Source organism: Esox lucius, chromosome 8 (assembly GCF_011004845.1).
Source record: "Esox lucius isolate fEsoLuc1 chromosome 8, fEsoLuc1.pri, whole genome shotgun sequence".
In the NCBI taxonomy this organism is placed as follows: Eukaryota; Metazoa; Chordata; class Actinopteri; order Esociformes; family Esocidae; genus Esox; species Esox lucius.
In genome coordinates, this window is record NC_047576.1 from 17,692,144 (window position 1) to 17,710,713 (window position 18,570).

General features: G+C 40.0%; 1 protein-coding gene and 1 long non-coding RNA gene across 3 annotated transcripts in view; one reads left to right on the forward strand and one right to left on the reverse strand.

The window, feature by feature from the left end:
* Window positions 1-56: 56 nt before the first annotated feature.
* Window positions 57-18,570, reverse strand: part of xpr1a (xenotropic and polytropic retrovirus receptor 1a) — an 88,463-nt gene continuing 69,949 nt past the window's right edge. The window contains exons 11-15 of the mRNA XM_013135088.3: window positions 18,067-18,261; window positions 6,737-6,903; window positions 6,526-6,665; window positions 6,206-6,427; window positions 57-5,994 (exon numbers count right to left, since the gene is read on the reverse strand). Of these exons, the coding sequence (XP_012990542.1) occupies window positions 5,937-5,994; window positions 6,206-6,427; window positions 6,526-6,665; window positions 6,737-6,903; window positions 18,067-18,261 (782 nt within the window). The 3' untranslated portion in view covers window positions 57-5,936. The remainder of the gene's footprint in view (window positions 5,995-6,205; window positions 6,428-6,525; window positions 6,666-6,736; window positions 6,904-18,066; window positions 18,262-18,570) is intronic.
* LOC109616060 lies at window positions 10,241-18,116 on the forward strand. Of its 2 annotated transcripts, none has more exons than XR_002197112.2 (3): window positions 10,241-10,270; window positions 16,359-16,465; window positions 18,035-18,116. It is a non-coding gene; the product is annotated as an uncharacterized LOC109616060 (long non-coding RNA). The 2 variants fall into 2 exon arrangements; XR_002197111.2 differs by lacking the exon at window positions 18,035-18,116 and adding an exon at window positions 16,587-17,426.

Sequence of the window (18,570 nt, forward strand, 5' to 3'; positions counted from 1 at the left end):
TTAATTTAAGACCTTCCAAAGATGGAATGGAAAATAATTGAAACCGGAGCCAGGGCGACAGTTTAAAAATAAGCGTGGTTTATAAAACCCAGATATCACAGGATCACCAAAGTGTATACAGAAATACAAATGAGACCATTAGTAAAACCATCATAGTACAGCGCTATACACTCAACATTTACAAACTACTCTGTAAAAGGGGGGTTGCAAGACATTTCCTTTGTCTTAAACAATTACAATCTACCACATCTGTTTATCAGGTTTTTTTTCTCCATAACATTCAAAGTACATCCATCTAGTTACTACAGACAATAAGTGTTCTACTTTGGAAAGAAAGGGTACAAGAACATCAAGGAAGATGCAGAGATATCAAGCACTTAACATCATGGGATTTAACAAGCAGTAAAATCAGCAAATCATTGAGGGGTTTGACCCATGAGAAAATGTGATGTCAGGGCTTGCGTATCATTCAGATCTTACAAAATAAACTGTACAAAGTTACCCTCAATGTCAAGCGTTAGAACTTTCTGACCATGTCTTATGAGACATTGGTCAGTATTTTATAAATTAGTGAATAACTGCTATTCAGTCATGTGTGTTAGAATGCTTCCGAGATAATGTCCTAGGAAACTTCATTAGTATCTTGCTAAGATGTCATCACTCTGGACTGAGGCTTGTGTCAACCCCTAGTCCATCCCTCCAGGAGCCCTGGACGCAAACCCTGAGAATGAGGAGCCAGGAAAACATAAATACACTTACAAGATACAACCAAGATACGACCAATTACAATCCAGATTGTTTCTTCAAATTCGTCTCTTCTTTTTCTCTTTTTTACATACACAGTTCAACAAGTTTTACACTTAAGAAAAGAGTGCAGGATTGTGAACAATCAAAATGCTCGACACCTAGAATACTGCTTGTTTTAAAGCTTAATGACCAACCTCCTCAGACTAGACATTGCTAAGTATACGTAAATCTGCGACACCAACTGAAATGTGATTTGGGTTAATTATAGCCACTAGGGGCAGGGGTGAGCACTTGTATATTTATTTAGACTGGCAGTTTGATAGGGTGTTGCAGACAGTGGATGGGGGGTAAAGCCACAGAATCCAATTTATTTTTTTAAATCCAGAAAGTATTCTCTAAAGGACACCTCGACTATGTTGTTCCAGCCAAATATGTGCTATGCACAACAGCCTGGGGACAAGGTTAACAATATCTTACCCATTAGGAATGAATACCTTACATTTTTGGAATTTGGTAAAGCCACAGACTTTGTCTCCAGTAGTCGAGTTCGAATCCACTGAGAGACTAAAATACTCACTAAAAACCAACTTGAAATAGGTTGCTCCAGGCAAATATCTGCTGTATGCAAAAGCCTGGGAATGCGTTACCATACACATTAGGAATGAATACCTTAGGTTTTAGCAAATTCGTAACATAAATTTTTGCCCATACTATCTAAAGTAAAAAAAAACGAAGTGTCACAGATTTGTATACTATGTAATGCTTACCCCTGAGACCAGGTTGTAATGGAAAACAAAAGTTTTCCATTAAATGTTATCAATAAACATAGGTATGGCTTGAATAAACTGTTTTCTCCATGTTATGAAAAATCTGTGTAAAATGGAAAAAAAGCAACATGCAGTTAATAGTCAGAGCGATAGAAAATAATCTCCTGAAGTTGAAGGGAAGTTTCTCGGCTTTGCGACAGAATGCTCTTTGATGGAAAAACATGTTGACTGACCTGTTTTGTTGATATGAGTGTGGGAGGAAAATGCCAAAAACGATCCCTCCAACAAAGAGGATACTCATTGCGTCGTTGAATTTCATTTTTTGAAAATACTTCATGGCATAGCCATAAGTATTTTCATAGCCATAACTGCCATATGTTGGTCTGACTGCAATCATCATCACCCTTGGACAATTATATCAGAAGCCACCATCCACTGTATGCAAGTGCTGTTGGTGGTGCTTTTATACATTTACAACACATTTTGTTACTTACGTTTTTGTAAAAACATTTTGTGCTAGGTCCCTAATCGTAATTTCATATTAGATTCATCAAAAGTCTAAATGATAAAGGAAAGCAAAGTGAAAGGCAAGAAAAGATCATGCTGGTCAAACACATCCAGATGGGTACAGCATCTACTGACTTCATCATGTAAACACAGTTTAGTCACAGGAGAGATAGGATGTCAAAGCGAAAGGAGAGAAAGCAGGCAGCCACATACACTTATCCTTCCTTTGAAAAGCCAGGAGCTCCCACGAAAAGGGGCTTGCCCACTTACATAGCTGATAAAGATTGTGCTCGCAAATTATATTTGACTACAAGTAATGCATGCATGTGACAAAAGGGTTGAAAATACAATGAGAGCCAACAGATTATGTTTTACACTTTCCTTAGTGTCATTTTTGTTGGCAAAATCAAAACAACACTATCAAAGTAATATAAAAAGTACCAAAAGGAACATGGATCAAGGAACATTAAAGTAAAAAAAATTGAGCTTTTTTGCCAATTGCATTGCCTAAAAAAGATGTACTGTAGAAAGAGCTAGGAATATACTGTATAAGGTAACATTGGGTAAGACACCCCCCTCCACCAAGAACAATGTCAAAATTCTAACAACAAAAGCAAAGTTTGAAAAAAGATCTAATGGCCATGCATAAGGGGGAATAAATGCCTATGATAGATGGCATGGATTATTTTTAATTTTTTTACTAAAAAGGGCATTTTGCTCAACTAGTGGGGTAATACACCCCTTCTCCTCGGGTAACTTGCCCCTCTTATCGTCCTTATAGAATATTGCGCCATAGTTTTTATCAAAGTTTCCTTTTATTTAAGCTCAGCTCCACATGAATTCCATTCATTTTATTACTTCTTCCTTACACTCCGTTATGTTCAATTAAACAAAACTCTTTATTATTTTAAATTCGAGATTTTAAATTCCAGCAGTCTTAAGACACACTAGCAAATGGTTTGAAATTGTTTGCAGTACTTTATCTATACATTAAGACAAATTAATTTCTGGAGGACCTCCCAGATGGCTCCAATTTTTTAAATCAAATGTTATCTTGAGCTAGAAGGTAATTCTGCTCTATGCTTCATAAAAATGTAAAATCAGTCTAAGCCTGCCAAACCTCTTTCCTATTTTCTTATATTGTTTCCCATGCTCTCAATCAGGTCAAACATTTTCAAATATCCCATTATGTAAGTGTGAAAGGACTCTTTCTATTTTATGGGTATGAACATATTTGAAGGACCAAATGAAGACTGGTTACCCCCTCCAATGATTGTGGCCGGGGATTTAGACCTAGTTGTTGGTGGCACCTCAGGGGTTTGGGTGGCACATTAAAAGCATTGGCAGCTACCTTAATGCCCTGCCCATTTTCAATAGCATTTATGGCACAACAAAGCGCCTCTACGACCTAGTCACCACAATAAATAATTTTCTTGTAAAAACTAATTAAAAAAGAGATTTTTTTTAATGTATTCAGAAATGTTAGAGATCCTAACCCCTATTCTGACCCCTACTTTGCCATTTATTCTAACTCTGAGCTATACTAACCCATTACTCTAACCCTAGGTTGCTGCGCTAACAGGTTTAAGCTTAAGCAAACCAACTGGTTAGCATTTATTTCACCTCAGATTTTCTGCTAGTGAGGTTGCTAGTAAACTAACTGCCAGCTAGCCAGTGTCTAAATAACAGCTAGAAAATAATTATCAACCACAAATGAAACTAGCTGATGGGAGTAGATCTTGCTCCCAACATACTAACCTAACATTACATTACTCAAAAAACATTAAAAAGTGGATGATTTAAGGCTTCCCTATGTGTATACAAAATTCAGAAAAAAGTTACTTTTTTGTAAGAAGTAGGGAGGGGGTTGTCTTACGCTATCACCCTCACAACACAGTTAGAACTGCAAAACCCTGGAAAGTCATGCCCATGTCATGGCTATCTCATCTGGAAAACACTATTTTAGAGCAAAGTCTTAACAGCATTAGAGATCACTTGACAGCAGGGCTACAACAGTCTTGGTCCCTGTTCTAGTCAATAAGTGTGACAAACCCTACCACTATCGAGTCCCACTTATGACACTATGACTATTTTGAAAATAAATGAGGCAGCAGCTATGTTGTAAATAAAGCAGATCCTTCGAGGGAGCTTGGCCTTTCTTTTCCCGGAAAATTCCACTCGACAGTGGAATATCCAGTGAAGATTCTATAAGAGCCACTCATGCAGTGGCATAGTCCGAGGAACCCCAGTGGAAAAGCTGATCGCTGTCGGTTGATGTCTGTCTCGACCGCTTCTGAGAAGGCTAATAGCAGAACAACAATAAATACAAAGTGACCCCATACAATCAGTAGAAAACACAACAAATAAAAGAAAAAAACTGTGCCGTTTTAGTTAGTTGTTGATGAGTCAAAAGAAATTGCAGGGGGAATTACTAAAAAGAAGAGATGCAAAATATGTTATCTTCTCAAATCAGCTACTTCTCGGATCAGAATATTCTTCTTGTGCTAACTCGATGGTGCTGTGCTAGTTAATAATATTCATCAACAAAACACTTTGTCAGACAAGTATCGTTATAAACATGTAGAGCACTTGACATGAGCTAATTACATAACTGGGATTAATCAAGGATTGATTTCTGTTGTTTTTGCACAACTTTTAAGTTGTAATTTACTAACCGTAGGGCCAAATGTGTGGGAGAATGATCCACCTGAAAAGGTTAGACTTCTACACAAAACCCCAGAATAATCATTAGCCACATTAACTCAAATTAACACAATGGACTTACAATGCAATTAGTGTCAGACCAGAGGTCCAAAAATCTTTGTATTTAAGCACCCAAATGATAGCTGTTATTTACACACAAAATTGTGTAAAGGCAGCCTATTTTTGGGTACCTAAATTCATTTAACATTGTAATGGGTTTAAGTTATCTTGGCTTGGGAAACAGCAGCTTTTAAAAAGCATGGCACAAGTCTAACAAAATTCCTGCCATTGAGAAACATCATTGCACAGATGCTCAAGCTATCCTAATTCTTATAAATAATACACAGAGTACAGCATTATGACATCCAAATAATGCACAATACACAGAGTACAGCATTATTACATCCAAATAATGCACATAACAAATATACAAAGAAACTTTCAAGACTAAAATATATTCAAATGATATTTCAAAGCTGTATTTTGTAGGTATTAAATGCACTTTTCCTGCAAGTGTCGCCAGGGTTTTTCACTGACTTCAATATTACAACTCAATAAACAAAATCAATGCCAAAAGTGGCATAGAAAAAGAACCAACAGGTTGAACCCAGTTGATTGTGTTGATATGCTGTGGTTGGCTTGGCGTTCCAGAGTCCATGCTCGGGCTCCGAATTTCTATTAGTCTTTTTGAGTAATGTCTTCTCCCAGTTGATCCTGATATTCTAAATGCATGTAAACAGTTGTATATTCTCTATTAACACATATTCAGAAAAGGCTAAAAAAAAACAACAGAAAACCGATATACATACTAGAAAATATAGACAAAGAAAATTAAAGTCTGTTGAAAATGTAAGTACTCGTTTTAAAATCCCTGTGCGGTGTGTTTTTATCCTTTTCTCCAATATACGCATGTGTGCATCCCTCTTTGCCTGAAGAACTCGTAACTGGGTTTGTGTATTCCCTCCTTGTCTATTCCAGCACGTTAAACGGAGCTTGTGCTTGATTAAGCAAATCTGTTTTTGTCACTGAGTTGTTGTGTATGTCTCTTGGTATGTTTGTGTGTTTGCCTGTGTATATGTGTGTCTTTGTATGTGATTATATGTGTGAATACAAGGTCTGTCTGTCTATCTGTATGTGTGTATGTGTGTGGGGTGAGACAGCTTTGTGATGGACTGAAAGTATCACTGCGGGCATAGAGCTGGTATCCTGGGCTCAGCTGAAGGCCTCATCATCCGTGTCCTCTATTAACACCTTGGTGTCCTTCTTGGATCTGAAGGAGAACATTGCACACATAGACACTGTTAGACAAACACAAAACAACCACGTTTAAATAAAATGCAGATTCCTGGCATTGACTTGTAATGCCTGTGACTTTTCCTGACCATGTGAACTGAGTGGCCAACAACTGATCTGGCCAAAGTCATGTGTAATTTTGGTGCATGTGTGTGCGGCTGTGCGTGCAAGAGGTTCTTTGTGCGTACTGGGAGGACAGCAGAGGACGCCGTAGGGACAGGCTGTAGCTGCGCTTCCAGCTCTTCTTGCCCTGGCGGTTCCTGACCCCGTCCTCCTGGTCCATCATCTGCTCCAGCAGCGTCTGGTCGTCGGCATTCAGCGGAGCCACCGAGATATCCCTCACGGCACGGAACTCGCCGCAGTTATTCAGGTGCTCGTTTTCCAGACGGAAGAAGTTCCAGACAAAACGCCTGTGTGTAGGACATTAGGACAGAGAAATAAAGGCAGTGAAAAAGAGACCAAGAGAGACACAGACTTAGAATTCAAGACATGGGATGCTGCAACTCACCTGAAAACCTCTAGAGGAGCCAGGAGGGTGGCCACCATGTCTCCTATGGAGGGGATGTTGGTCATGGTGGTGAGGGAGATCTGGATGGTCCAGGCGAAACGCAGGATGATGTCCTCAATGATGGCACAATAGTAATACGCCTGGAATACATTAGAGTCAGAGGACAAGTCTGCGTGTGTGTGTGTGCATGCAGGTATGTGTTCGCACTCACTTTGTGGGGGTAAACAATCTCCTCCCTGAGGAAGGTGTTCTCCCCAGCTCCACGGTCAAACAGGCCCCAGTCCATTTTCAAATCCCAGATTAGAGTGTAAAGGGAGCTGATCGCTGAGAAGATTATCAGCAGGTAGAAAAACATGTCCTTGTCTGAATGATTTTGTTCTGTGAAATGAAAACACAAACAAAATATGTTATCGATAGCCATACCGGTAGTTAAATAAAAAATGATTTGACATAAATGTAAAAAAAAAACATAATTATGAAGAAAACCTACATTGTCTACTTTGAACAGCAAACAGAAACTGAAACATACCCCTAAATGGTTGCCTGTGGTGTTTACTGTTCCCACTAGAGGGAGAATGTCTACCATAAATGTTACATTCACAAAAACACTTTGCCGTGGGTGGAAAATGCCACTGGAGTCCTTATCATACTATTTAGACGCTCTTGAAACATGTTGTGTGCTTCAGTCTGCCAATTCACGGATCAAACTAATACATGTAAATAAGTATTTTTATATTGATTTATTATTTTATCTGGAACATTGACCTTATGCCAGAAATAATGATGTGACCATCTATGCGGTGGTGTCATATTGATTTAGCTATGTCATAGCTGTGTGTTTTGACTGGGCAATACCCCATGCTGCTCCAGCAGTAGCCTGAATGCCTGGGGGATTATCCATGACTGAGATATTCTAATGTGCTCTGGGCTGAACCCAGCTTTCTCTCCTGCTGTGATAGAAAATAGTGTGTGGCCTGACACTTTTTGACAGGCTCTTACGCCAACATGGTGTCAGGAAGTCCTGGCTTGGGGAGCCACTGTACACAATGTGATGCAACCACTCTTACCGTGCCAGCATCATTTACTAAGCCAGGTGGAGATTTCAGACTGGCTGAACTAAAAATACACTGACTGAAAATTATTAAGGGAAATCTGCTGGGTATGTTTCCTGAGTTTTATTTTGGACAGAAATGTGACAAATAATCTGTGATCGGAATGGTAGAAATTGGAACTTGATCCTAAATTTACAGAAACTGTGTGTGTGTTTCTCCCTTAACTATATAATGTGGACAGAATGTCTCGAAACTGGTTTAATTCAGAAAGATTTTGACACTTAAGCCAAAAAAATATATGTTTTTGTTTGGCTTAAGTGTGAGTTTTAGGGCATAAGTAATGATTGGTCTTAGGGTTAGAATTCTGGTTAGGCATTACCAGGTAGGGTTTGGCAGTAAGGCTAGGTTACGTTTACACATAAATGTTGTTTTTTAAGGTAGGGTTAGGGCATGGTTGAGGTTAGGGTTAGGATAATGATTAGTAAAAGTAGCATTTTTTAAGGGGAATCAACTTTGGTTTCCCCAGTTATATAGATAAATAAATGTGTTTTTGTGTTCTCCCCAGAGTATGTGTGTGAGTAGACGGTTATTGAGCGACGATTCACCGCCTCACTGCTCTAACCCAGTCTCAGATAGTTGGTTTTGACTCGCTCATCCAGTGCTAACATTACATTACCCCTGCTGAGATGAATCCTAAAAACATTAATTTAATTTGTTTTCTTTCACGTATTGACGTACCAATTGGGATTTCATGCTGTACATTGTAACATTCTCAGTGAAATGTGGGACAAATTCCTATCAGTCAACTAGGAATATGGATGAAAATTATTCCTCCCTAATGATTCATTTAGAGTTGATTTTTTTAGAACAACTATATGAGCGGTTGGATTTGGCTTTACCTGTAACACCTGGCCAACCACTGCATCAAGAAAGTGAAAATGAGAAACTTTAAAGGTGATCGCATAAAATACCAGTCATCTATCTCTTAAGCCTTTCTGGCTGGACTCAAGGGCTCAGTATGATCCATGTCCATCCAATAACCTCACAACAGAATCTCATCCAGTTGGTGGCTTGTCTTTTATCTTAAACCCAATAGTGCATAACAGTGGTTGGGAGCTTCTGTCACTTTTACTAAATGCTTGTGTCTTAACAGGCACCTAAGCGGTTAAAAATCATTTAAGAGGGTTGTTGCAGTGACAGGCTCACTTTATATGGCCACAGGCCCAGGGCTGGCCTCCTACTGAAGGTAATAATAAGCAACCGTGAGAAGCAATCATCTGTCTTCTGGTTGTTATCTGCCGCCTGCAGAGACTGTCTTGTTCTGCTGTTCAGGTGATAAAGAATCTATTACCTGCTGTCACTATCACCAGACCCTTTTCTCACAGAGCCAAACTGAACAGACACAGACTGAACAAGATAAAGGTTATTGATTCAAGGAATCGGGGAAGGTGACCTCATGTTGATAAATACCTGTCAGGTTGGACACTTGAAGTATAATTTACATGTATATGAAATTCTAGCTCCAACATGGGTAGTTACGTCTGATCTATTCCTAGAACTGAGTATGATGCTAACCATAATAGACAGCACTTCCCATTAAAAGAGCTTGGTCATAAACAAAGGTTGAGGCAGAGTTCAGTCAGCATCATGACTCCGCCGGCTGGGGTTGAGGAGTGTTAGAACGACTAGGCAGTAAGCTACATTTTCCTACACAGTGGTTCAGGCAGCTCCATGAATGTCTATGGGAGTGATGAAGTCATTCAGACAGTTAGCCCTGACTTGGCCCAGGGTTTCATTTCAAATTCGGCAGCATGTGCCAGAGATGTGTTTTGCCGCAGGCAGGGGTTATTAAGCTCACTTTTCTCAAGCCAGTCCACCCTCTTCCTCTTTTCCCATCATGCCTTCCTCCCCGCTCTCTTATCTCAATCCACTCTCAGTATCAGGTTTTCGCCAGATCATTCACACTAGTTCCATTTCTTCTATCTTCATTACTCGCTTACTCAGCAGGAACACCTAGAACCTAGAGCAGACCTGGGCAAGGATCCGGCCCGTTGAGTCATTCTATCCGGCCCGCGATACATCCAAAACGTTTAAAATAATACAAAATAAAAAATACCTGACAAGGTCCGCAGATTACGTTACTTTATTTACTGTTGCATATTTATTTATTTTCAAATTAAAAGTCCCGTGGCACTCCCAGTAATAAGTAAAGAAGTATCATACTGTCTGTTTAAAATACCTTTAAGTTGAAACAATGTATTTGCGTTGCTATGATACGTAGGGACCAGCACCACAATCCACGCGCGGAAGTTATCATTTGTACGTACTACACGTAATTGATGGCTAGCGATCTCTGGAAATGAGCCTAAGAAAAGTTGATAACGAAAGCAGGGTATTTAAAAACTATCTACAGGAAAATATGTATTTGCAGATGTCGCAGGTAAAGCAACTTGCTTTATATGTTAAGCTAACGTCACAGTTTTTAAAGAGTACAATTTGCAGAGGCACTTCCAGAGTTTCGCATGCAGCGAAATACAAAAACTTTTACCCGATGCTACAATTCAACAAGTCCAAGCGCAGATGCAGCCTCACTGATGAACAGATCAACAGAACCGCACACTGCGTCAACGGAAATGACTCCTGACTTCACCTCACTTGTCAACGCACATACGAGGCTCTCCTGTTCATATTGAGTGAGTAGCCCTAAAAGTAGATTTCTTGGGTCTGGGCTGCTGGATTCGCTGTCGTTAAAAGCACGTAGTACAAAAAATATACAGTATGAAGTTAGATGAGGGCAATTATACCAACATTTGCTTTGAGTGAAAATCTTCAGAAGTGATTTCATAGACTTATGTCTGCCCTAATAACTATTATACCTATATAACTGTTATACACTATACCTTATGTAATGTAGCTTACTCTGTTGAGTTGAAAGTTAAGTTTTAAGGCAAATATGAGTTGCAACATTTCTGTTGAGTAATAACCCTGAAAAGGGATTTTTTTAGGCCTTTGCCTGCCATAATAACAGTTGTTAACAGAAAGTTATTAAAAAAAAACATTGTTAAAGTAAATTAAGGTCAATTATGAAAACGGTGTTGCATGGAAATTGAAATATGCATAAATATAATATGCAAGTAAACAGATTTAGCTATGTTGTGTGTGTTTTTAGGCATGTTGGTTAAAAAAAGTTATCTGGCCCAAGATGCTCTCTGGCATTTTCAGTGTGGCCCCCCAGTGAAAAATATTGCCCACCCTACCCTACACCCTGACCTACAGTGTCATTCTGCATAACTGTATGCATGCATCATTGGATGCGTGTGTGGAACAACAGCTCATTCTTCCACTGCTACTAATTCCACCAAGCCATTTCCGTATACAACGTCAGATCCACCGCCATGCGTTGCCACAGGCAGTGTAATTGGCCAGCACATGCTGGTTTGGTTAGGTAGTGATTCAATATGGTTGCCTTGTCTCATTGCGTTCTTGTGATTCCTTATGGCAGGTTGAGAATAATTGAGGGAAAATGCATTCCTTCCAGCGCATAAGGATTCAGGCTTGACTTCCTGATTTAGTAAATAGTATGATAATAACCAGAACAGCAACAAATGTGCTCCGGGAAGATATATCTTGACATCAACATATCTTGACAGTCCACTGGGTGTTCCTGAAATAAAGCCTTAATCACAAATTGGATATAAAAATAATGTGGGACAAAAAAAAAAGGTTTGCCTCTCATGTAGACCATGTCTTCCAAACTACCTAAACCATTGTCCTTTCCAGACTTCATCAGCCAAAAATAGTATTTCCCATCAGAAGTATGCTGCTCATTTCAGCTTACCACGCAGTAGTCCATCTCCATGGCATGGGGAGTTTATTAAACATTTGCATTGCTGCTCAGCCCTCTTCCATATACAGGTGCTGGTCATAAAATTAGAATATCATCAAAAAGTTGATTCATTTCAGTAATTCCATTCAAAAAGTGAAACTTATATTATATTCATTCATTACACATAGACTGATATATTTCAAATGTATATTTCTTTTAATTGTGATGATTATAACTGACAACTAATGAAAATCCCAAATTCAGTATCTCCGAAAATACTTAAGACCAATAGAAAAAAAAGATTTTTAGAAATGTTGGCCAACTAAAAAGTATGAACATGAAAAGTATGAGCATGTACAGCAATCAATACTTAGTTGGGGCTTCTTTTGCCTGAATTACTGCAGCAATGCGGCGTGGCATGTAGTCGATCAGTCTGTGGCACTGTTCAGGTGTTATGAGAGCCCAGGTTGCTCTGATAGTGGCCTTCAGCTCTTCTGCATTGATGGGTCTGGCGTATCGCATCTTCCTCTTCACAATACCCCATAGATTTTCTATAGGGTTAAGGTCAGGCGAGTTTGCTGGCCAATTAAGAACAGGGATACCATGATCCTTAAACCAGGAACTGGTAGCTTTGGCACTGTGTGCAGGTGCCAAGTCCTGTGGGAAAATGAAATCTGCATCTCCATAAAGTTGGTCAGCAGCAGGAAGCATGAAGTGCTCTAAAACTTCCTGGTAGATAGCTGCGTTGACCTTGGACCTCAGAAAACACAGTGGACCAACACCAGCAGATAACATGGCACCCCAAATCATCACTGACTGTGGAAACTTTACACTGGACTTCAAGCAATGTGGATGCTGTGCCTCTCCTCTCTTCCTCCAGACTCTGGGACCTTGATTTCCAAAGGAAATGCAAAATTTACTTAAATCAGAGAACATAACTTTGGACCACTCAGCAGCAGTCCAGTCCTTTTTGTCTTTACCCAGGTAAGACGCTTCTGATGCTGTGTCTTGTTCAAGAGTGGCTTGACACAAGGAATGCGACAGCTGAAACCCATGTCTTGCATATGCCTGTGCGTGGTGGTTCTTGAAGCACTGACTCCAGCTGCAGTCCACTCTTTGTGAATCTCACCCACATTTTTGAATGGGTTTTGTTTCACAATCCTTTCCAGGGTGTGGTTATCCCTATTGCTTGTACACTTTTTTCTACCAAATGTTTTCCTTCCCTTCGCCTCTCTATTAATGTGCTTGGACACAGAGCTCTGTGAACAGCCAGCCTCTTTAGCTATGACCTTTTGTGTCTTGCCCTCCTTGTGCAAGGTGTCAATGGTCGTCTTTTGGACAGCTGTTGCTGTGAATTGTGTTGCCTACAGAACTAGACTGAGAGACCATTTAAAGGCCTTTGCAGGTGTTTTGGGTTTATTAGCTGATTAGAGTGTGGCACCAGGTGTCTTCAATATTGAACCTTTTCACAATATTCTAATTTTCTGAGCTACTGAATTTGGTTGTCAGTTATAATCATCAAAATTAAAGGAATAAAACACTTAAAATATATCAGTCTGTGTGGAATGAATGTATACATTATACAAGTTTCACTTTTTGAATGGAATTACTGAAATAAATCAACTTTTTGATGATATTCTAATTTTATGACCAGCACTTTTAATACAGAAATGTTGACTTGTGAAGAGCTCTAATTAACTCCCTTCAATCTCTCATTCTCTGTCAACAAGAAAGGCTTGAAATTAACATGTGACTTTAATTTGAATTTCGGGACAAAATTAACTTTTCCACAATATTTTTTTAGATGCACCTGTAAAACAGCATTTTCTTAAGTTACTGTGAAATAGCAAAATGTATACTGATCCCGAATAATGTTTAACTGAACAGCTCCCCATCCTGAGATGCTGAGCAGGTATTCTAAAATCAAAATCAGGAAATGCTTTGCACAACTTCACTCTTTTCTACCTGTATTAATTAATATTAACCAGACCACTAAAACAAGGGTTAAACAACAATTGACTGACTGTAAAATCACGAGGAAACATTGTTAAATTTAGAAAATACTGTTCCCAAGTTTTCCCAAAAGTGAAACTAGACATGATGTCATATCACATCTTTTTCGAGACATATGATGAATTTGACCTATTCATATACAGTCCCTGACAAAAGTCTTGTCGCTTGTGTACAAATTGACATGAAGTGCCGCTGAAATATATTTCTAATCAAGATGTCTTTACAAGAAATGGCTCATTTTAATCCCAACAGCTTTTGTAATAATGTTTCAGTGCAAAACAAAACTGTCAAAAAGTATTCTAATATTCACAGCTTGGTAAAGCCCATTGAGTCAATTTTTGCAAAGACACAAGTGTTGTCGCCTTGTCATATGAGCTTCACCTGTGACTAATAATGGATCAATTAGGTCTCAGGTGTGTATAAAAACAACCCCAGTACACTAGACCTTCACATCAACTGCAACTAGACCTCTGCGAACATGCCTAAGATTAACCCAGAGACCAAAGTTTTGATTATCAAGAGGCTGAAGATCAGATCCACTGCTGATGTGGCAGACACCTGCAGGGTGGAAGGTAACATCAATAGTCTAAAATACCAAGAAATCTTAGCTACTTCTTATATTCCCAACCATAAAAGAGGCCAAATTCTGCAGCAGGATGGTGCTCCATCGCATACTTCCATCTCCACGTCAAAGTGAAGGCGAAGAAGATCAAGATGCTCCAGGATTGGCCAGCCCAGTCACCAGACATGAACATCATTGAGCATATGTAGGGTAGGATGAAAGAGGAAGCATGGAAGACGAAACCAAAGAATATTGATGAACTCTGGGAGGCATGCAAGACTGCTTTCTTTGCTATTCCTGATGACTTCATCAATAAATTGTATGAATCCTTGCCAAACCGCATGGATGAAGTCCTTCAAGCTCATGGAAGTCATACAAGACATTGCATTTGGATCTCACAGCACCACTACTTAATTTGCTGACATATTTTTGTATTTGCAGTAAATTTGTTCAATATCTGTATAGGCGACAAAACTTTTGTCTTGCCAAAATTTGACCTTTCTGTCTTGATTAAATGATAAATCTTTTTTCAGTGAAACTAATTTATTTCAGTGCATTAAACATCATTTGGGAGGGTTTTAGCTTTTCATATGAGCTATTTCTAACACCAATTGATTAATTAAAAGTTAATAGCAGGTGTTTCTACAAAATAGATAAGCAACAAGACTTTTGTCAGGGACTGTACAGTGGGGGGAACAAGTATTTGATACACTGCTGATTTTGCAGGTTTTCCTACTTACAAAGCATGTAGAGGTCTGTAATTTTTATCATAGGTACACTTCAACTGTGAGAGACGGAATCTAAAACAAAAATCCAGAAAATCCCATTGTATTATTTATAAATAATTAATTTGCATTTTATTGCATGACATAAGTATTTGATCACCTACCAACCAGAATGAATTCCAGCTCTCACAGACCTGTTAGTTTTTCTTTAAGAAGCCCTCCTGTTCTCCACTCATTACCTGTATTAACTGCACCTGTTTGAACTTGTTACCTGTATGAAAGACACCTGTCCACACACTCAATCAAACAGACTCCAACATCTCCACAACGGCCAAGACCAGAGAGCTGTGTAAGGACATCAGGGATACAATTGTAGACCTGCACAAGCCTGGGATGGGCTACAGGACAATAAGCAAGCAGCTTGGTGAGAAGGCAACAACTGTTGGCGCAATTATTAGAAAATGGAAGAAGTTCAAGATGACGGTCAATCTCCCTCGATCTGGGGCTCCATGCAAGATCTCACCTTGTGGGGTATCAATGATCATGAGGAAGGTGAGGGATCAGCCCAGAACTACACGGCAGGACCTAGTCAATGACCTGAATAGAGCTGGGACCACAGTCTCAAAGAAAACCATTAGTAACACACTACGCCGTCATGGATTAAAATCCTGCAGTGCACGCAAGGTCCCCCTGCTCAAGCCAGCGCATGTCCAGGCCCGTCTGAAGTTTGCCAATGACCATCTGGATGATCCAGAGGAGGAATGGGAGAAGGTCATGTGGTCTGATGAGACAAAAATAGAGCTTTTTGGTCTAAACTCCAATCGCCGTGTTTGGAGGAAGAAGAAGGATGAGTACAACCCCAAGAACACCATCCCAACCGTGAAGCATGGAGGTGGAAACATCATTCTTTGGGGATGCTTTTCTGCAAAGGGGACAGGACGACTGCACCGTATTGAGGGGAGGATGGATGGTACCTCCTTCCCACAGTAAGAGCATTGAAGATGGGTCATGGCTGGGTCTTCCAGCATGACAACATCCTGAAACACACAACCAGGGCAACTAAGGAGTGGCTCCGTAAGAAGCATCTCAAGGTTCTGGAGTGGCCTAGCCAGTCTCCAGACCTGAACCCAATAGAAAATCTTTGGAGGGAGCTGAAAGTCCCGAAACCTGAAGGATCTGGAGAAGGTCTGTATGGAGGAGTGGGCCAAAATTCCTGCTGCAGTGTGTGCAAACCTGGTCAAGAACTACAGGAAATGTATGATCTCTGTAATTGCAAACAAAGGTTTCTGTACCAAATATTAAGTTCTGCTTTTCTGATGTATCAAATACTTATGTCATGCAATAAAATGCCAATTAATTACTTAAAAATCATACAATGTGATTTTCCAGATTTTTGTTTTAGATTCTGTCACTCACAGTTGAAGAGTACCTATGACAAAAATTACAGACATGCTTTGTAAATGGGAAAACCTGCAAAATCGGCAGTGTATCAAATACTTGTTCTCCCCACTGTACAACATAAGAGTGCTGCAAGCATTTTGTGTTGTTGATTTACTACCGCTGTGCCCAGCATTAACATGATTCAATACTGAACGATGATCATCATGCATCTCTGTTCTGCTTGTGAAACAGATGTTGTTTCATTTGTGTGCTAGGCTCCGGTGCAGGCCTCACTGATCGATCCCCTCCACTGATTGGCACAGCAGACTCACCAAACTCTGCGGCCAAGATGCACTGCACCATCATGTTCACATCTAGCTAGGTAGGTATATCTGCTGAATAAGCCAACATATTTACTATAACTATAGTCAATACCTGATACATATTTTAGATACTAGTTTATTTTTAATAACACATATTTTTTATTAATATTATCTCCTTAGATTTGTATCACCTTGGAGAGGTCATGGGAGGACATGCTTCAAATTTCTATGCTAACAACATGCAAACACTTAACGTATATCCCCGATCTGGTAGCCATGCCAACGCAAAAGGAAAAGAAACACCGGGAGTTAAGTGGGCATGCTAGGCTGGATATTCCCTTCATCCCTACTCACTTAACGCCCCCTCCGATTCTACCTCTCCATTCTAAAAGAGGGGGGTGAAAGAGGTCTTCACACAGCATATGAAATGAAGAGGACCCATTAGTGCAGAGGCCTACAGGGCTGAATACCAGAGGAACGGCCTGACTGGAAAAGCAAAATTCCATAATGGCCTTATTTCCTAACAATCTAAAATAATCTCTTAATTGCCTACAAACATGAGAGTTAGGTTACACCAGAAACACGAATATTGATCGAAATGGACTGCATACTGAAAACACAAAGCGAAAATCATGCTGTGAAGTAACATTTAACATTTTCAAAGCTCAGGCTGATGGTAAAAAGCTGGCATTTGCACAAATAAATATATAACCATTGATGGACAAGTGTATAAATAATGAAGTGACGAAAAACTGTTTAGCGTGCTGCTTTAAGAGGATGACTTGGACAAAGATCTATCCACCCAAGATAAAACAGGCTGAAATGTGAAGTGATGCATTTGGAGATTGAGAATCATGTCTTTCCTCTTTTGTGATAACAACATTTAGAATTATCACTGGCTAACTGTTGCGCTGGAGAATAGTGCATTGACTTCTATTGACAAGCTTTGTCATGTCTCTTGCTCTCTCTCTTCCCTTCTCTCTCTACTCCTCTCTCCAATCCTCACTTTATTCCTGTCTCTCTTTTCCTCTCTCTCATGCCCTCCCTATATTCTTCCTCTCTCTCCCTACCTCTCTCTCTCTCTATTACTCCCTTTCTCTATTCCTCTCCCCCTCAAATCCTTTTTCTATATTCCTGTCTCTATTTCCTCTCTATTTCTCTCTCTAGTCCTCAATCTCTGTAGTTCTGTCTCTCTATTCTTCAGTCTCTCTATTCCTCTGCCTTGCTATTCCACTCTCTCTCCCTATTCCACTCTCTCTCTCTCCCTATTCCACTCTCTCTCTCTCTATTCCACTCTCTCTCTCTCTCTCTCTATTCCACTCTCTCTCTCTCTCTATTCCACTCTCTCTCTCTCAGATAAAATGCCTGATTTGCAGTCCTACATTGACAGAGCAAAACCCTTTTCACCCCACGCTGTGCCGTTGTACTTTCCCATTTCCATTATACTGAGGCACTGAAAAACAGAGAAGAAATCCAGGCTTGACATCTTCAAGTGGCAAACCATTTGCACTCAGGGTCAGCTCTGCTTTCATTTTCATCACACTGCTTGTGATGCCCAGCATTCAGGCTGACACACGGGTTCCTATCACTGCAAAACAACTGAATGTGGTCCACAACTCTTTTTCCAGGGAGCTCAGAAAGCCGGGGTACGCCTCCTTACCTCTGTGGGTGCTGTAGAGTGCGGCAAAGGTGACAACAAAGAAGGTGGTGGAGTATTTGCCAGCGTTGACCAGGTGAGGAAAGGCTCTCTTGGTGTCTCGGTACCGACGAAGGCACTGGACGAAACGGAACCAAGCGGGCAGACACTGGATGATTGCTCGGACACCATATGAGTAACTATGGCACAGGTATTGACCTGGCAGAGTAGAAAGAAAAAAAAAAGACATTTCAACAACAGCACAAATATTTACAACTTCATCAACCACAACCACATGTGTATTTTGTAGACGGTTTGAGTATTAAACATTCTTACAGTTTAAACTGTTCAGTTTAGTTCTGTTGGTATGGGATGAACCACGTTAGTTTATATAAGGTGGCTCCACAGAGATAAATGTTCGGGGGGTGGGGGGGGCATCACTGGTGGACTAGCTGTAGTCTGGATGGTTGGACTTGAGGCATTCCACTAGACTAAACTGCTTTATCTCCCATCTCAATCCCTCCCCCT